The 4,065-nt window shown below is 40.9% G+C and overlaps 1 protein-coding gene across 2 annotated transcripts; it reads left to right on the forward strand.

Moving 5' to 3' along the window:
- The first annotated feature begins 682 nt into the window (after nt 1-682).
- On the forward strand, nt 683-3,441 carry cd40lg (CD40 ligand). 2 transcript variants are annotated; one of them, XM_071518211.1, is made up of 4 exons: nt 683-955; nt 1,535-1,571; nt 1,682-1,771; nt 1,894-3,441. In XM_071518211.1, exons 1-4 carry the CDS (start codon nt 752-754, stop codon nt 2,256-2,258), a joined length of 696 nt encoding a protein of 231 aa, XP_071374312.1. In that variant the 5' UTR covers nt 683-751; the 3' UTR covers nt 2,259-3,441. The 2 variants fall into 2 exon arrangements, with proteins under 2 accessions (XP_071374312.1, XP_071374313.1); XM_071518212.1 differs by having other exon boundaries at nt 1,897-3,441.
- The last annotated feature ends 624 nt before the right edge of the window (nt 3,442-4,065 follow it).

Consider the following 4,065-nt stretch of genomic DNA (forward strand, 5'->3'; position numbering starts at 1 on the left):
GGTTAGAAACCTTTGCCTTACTGTGTACTAGACCATGTATTTTTCTTACATAGCTGTTAATTAAACCAGTTAGTACAAGTCATTAAACTGCCAGGTGTTTGAATGAATAAGGTACAGTGTTAAGGAGAATGTGCAGTAAATGTGTAATATATCTATATCTATATGTGCAATATATCTATATCTATATGTGTAATATATCTATATCTAGCATCTGGTATGATTCTTTAAATCATATCCAGCATGGGTTTCTTGCTGCTCTTGTGATTATCATTTTTGACCTTTGCCCTCAACAATGCCCATTTTGCTAGAACAGTGTGAAGCTGCTGTACAATTAACACACACTTACATTCCATGTAGTCTTTTTCAATTTTGTCCATTTTAAATACTTTAGAATCAACTGCTGTTATTGTAAAGTACATGTGAAGTGGATCTTTATTGTCCAAAATCATAATTACTGCCTTGTTAACAACAATACAAGGGTGGATGGGGTGGCGTGGCGTCGAGGGATGCAGATCTGGTATGGAGCAAGTGAGAAATGTTAGAAGGTGTAACACATGCAGTGACACATACAAACGCGCACACACGTATTCACGCTCACAAAAGGTCACATACGCCGAGCGCCGTCTTAAAGAGTTCAGATCTTCCAGGAAGTGGCTAGAGTAAAAACGCGCTCACTGGAGAGAGCAGTTGTTCAGAAGTGCAAGGGGTGCCACGGATGCCAGGCCTCTAGGTATCACCGTGTCTCTCCACCATGATCAACACCTACCAGACCAGCCTGCCTCCACCACCGCCGGTCCCCCCGCGCCTGAGCAGGCCCGGCGCGGTCCTCATACCGGCTCCGGCCCTGTCACGCAGCTACAGCAAGTCTCTCATCAGGTTTTTGGTCGGGCTGGTGTTGCTGCATCTGTTGCTGTCTCTTGGAGGATTCATCTATCTGTACCACACTAGCAGAATGGTAATAATATCCACTTATCTGATCCAAGGTCAGATCCAAGGTCAAACTCATAGGTATACTGATAGCTGGAGGTACTGTTACATGTGTTTTTTAAGGTGGATGCATTCTTCCAAGCCAATACAAGTTCAAATACTAGATATTTGAGTTATATGAGTGATGACTGGAAGAAAAACAGGCATTTTTTAAATTTAACTAGTTCTAAAACTGAGCTGCCCGTTTCATTGTCATAAAATTCTGTTTCAGTTACAAGTAATTGTATTCAGCAGGTGCATGGTTTTTTTTTGGATGGGTAACATAAAGGCCTCAAATAGATATATTCAAATGTTCTTGTGGTTCCCATAACTGAATATTTCTGTGTCAAGTATCGCTGTCAGGTCAATGAAGATATGCGTCAACCACAGGAAATGCTCTTGAACAAATAAATGAGGTGTGATGTAGAGTGTATTTATCTTACAGGATATGCAATTTAAAGTTATAGAATAGTTTATGTAAGAATAATATAAATAGCAATGTACAGTAAGTAAAACATATTGTGCTGCCTGTTGCTGATATTCTACTGTCTCAATCTCTCCCCTAAAGGAAAAACTCCCCACAGCTGTAGGAAAAGAAAAGAAATGTTTGTATTTTGGCTACTTCTTGACAATATATATTTTTTAAAGTATGTTTCATACATTTTTACTTCATCCTCAGCAGTGTCTCTGACCAGATGTGTGTTCTCTCCTCCAGCTGCTTTTCTGTCACAAGATAATTCACAGAAAGCCATGGCGCGCATGATAGTCAAGCAGCCGTCACACAATCCAACAGACAATACAGCACGTAAGAAACTATCAAAGTTTACAACTTTACAATAATAAGTAGTCGAAATTCAGTATCAATGAGTTAAAGTTTAAGTATTCTTATTAACGCCGCTTACAATGCTCCTTCCCTCTCCCCAACAGCAGGGTATCTCGAGTGGAACATGGGCCACTCGGTTCTTAGGAACATCAACTACTACTACTCCAGCTGGCTGACTGTGCTGCAGCCTGGCGACTACTACGTCTACGCCAGAGTGACCTTCTCCAGGTGGAATCCCAAGCTCCCGCTGGCCTGCATAGTGAAGATGAGGTCGAGTGAGATGGGGGAGGAGAGAGACGTGATGAAGGCCTACTGCAGCCTGCAGGGCAACAGCTCCGGCCTGTGCACAGCCACGCAGGCCGAGGTGATCACGCTGGAGGCAAGGAGCCAGCTCAGTGTCTGGGTGCAAGACCTCTCGATGGTGAACTATGAGGAAGAAGCCACAACCTTTGGAATGTACAAGCTGTAGGACTCTTATAATATCACATGGATGGACGTACGCCGAAAGACCGTTCGCCATCGTAGAGAGGATGGACTGGGATTTAAAGACACTCAGAACACTTTGAAATAGGACAAAGCCACCTGTTAAATGGATTGGATCAATAATCAAATTGATGGTTTTGGATCTTTTTCATGGATCTCAGAGAAAAACGCCACATTCTTTAACTATAATTTATTACGCCAGCTTTTTTTTGAATGTTATGTGTTTTATGTTAGTGTCACTTCTGTGCTAGTATTTTGATTGGTTGTATTTATTGATGTAAATGGGGTTATGTGGGCAGTAAAATGAAATTTTCATATTTAATCCAAAAAAATATTTCTCCTTTTCTCCTTAGTTTGTTTCCCTCATTTGAGGAGTTAGTCAGAGATAGAAGGAAACAGACAGATCCAGACAGACAGATACACACACACACACACCAGACCCTATCATCCAGAATAAAGCACTACACATTTTGGATGCCATCAAAATGGGATTAGACAACCATACTGGTGTTTATGTCCTGGTATGGAGCAAAAAAAATGTAGTTAATATAGATAAGAATGTAGATAATTTCCGTTGAATACAGGAAAGCTTATCTATGGGCCAAAGTAGTTTCCATTTCCAGAAACAATTCAGATATTATAATAGGTTCAAGGTGTAAGATGGTTGGTGAGTCAGTACGCGACACATTATTTTACCACAAGCCCCCCATCTCACTCCAGACAGTTGTGTGGTGACTGACACCTCAGTGTTTGTCAACTTTATTAATGTAAAACAATGCCAAAATGAATCATCGGCATTAACATTGCAGAGTTTGCTGTGTTGAAACCCACTGGTGCTGCCGTCTGTAGCTCCTCCAAATGACCCACCACAGACTGCTGTGAGATCAAACTGACTTCACATGTGCTGCATCTAATGCACAAGATCTGCTGCATTTTGCATTGTACCTCAAACTGCCATAAAGTGACCATATTATGGTTTAAAAATCTAGGACACCAACAAGCCATATATAAAAAAAGATGTATTTCCTGAACATGTTGAGCCACAACAATAGACTCACTCAACTAGAAAAGGCAAATAGATTCAGTAATGACAATAAATTTGATAGTGTATGTAAAAAGGCAACGTCATGATTGAATGCATTGAATTACATGTTGTTTTCAGTGCGGGTATAAGGAAAATAATCTTTGTAGGTGCAGGTAAATAAATTTCTGTTAATGTTAACATCTTCTCATTCTTTTTAACTGGCACACCCATAGTTCAGGCCTTGACCTACTTTACTACGTCATTTGTTAAAACCATAACCAACAGGAAGATACAAGTAACTAAAACCTGCTTATTGACTGCTATGAGGTTTTAAAAACTCCATTGCTCCCATCAAATGCTGTTCCGCGCAAAAGTTTAGCGTTCAGCTCCACTACAAAGCCTGCCAGTGCGTATCACGCGTCATTGTAGCGGAGGAGCCGCACAGCATGGAAAGTGTGAATCTCTAATGGAGGAGTGCATGGAGGTGCGGAGGAGGCCCCTCGCACAGGATGTCATCTATTCTTGTCACTCCTTCCATCCTGTAATGAGCCTCCTGCAACAAAATCAGAACAACCTACTAATTCCTTAAACCCCACATTTGCTGAATGCAGTGTGGAAATGCCAAGGTGGATTTTCCAGTCTGCATGAGTGAACATACAGTAGTAGTACTATGCTGTGTGGTTGACATGTTGACGATCAACATGGGTTTTCCAATTCTCTCAAAAATGGTTAGATTAAATTGTCAGAAAACAGATAAACTGCATTTATT

This window comes from Centroberyx affinis, unplaced genomic scaffold (genome assembly GCF_046629955.1).
Source record: "Centroberyx affinis isolate AG114_WGS23_722 - 3 ecotype Tasmania unplaced genomic scaffold, CSIRO-AGI_Caff_v1 ptg000557l_1, whole genome shotgun sequence".
In the NCBI taxonomy this organism is placed as follows: Eukaryota; Metazoa; Chordata; class Actinopteri; order Beryciformes; family Berycidae; genus Centroberyx; species Centroberyx affinis.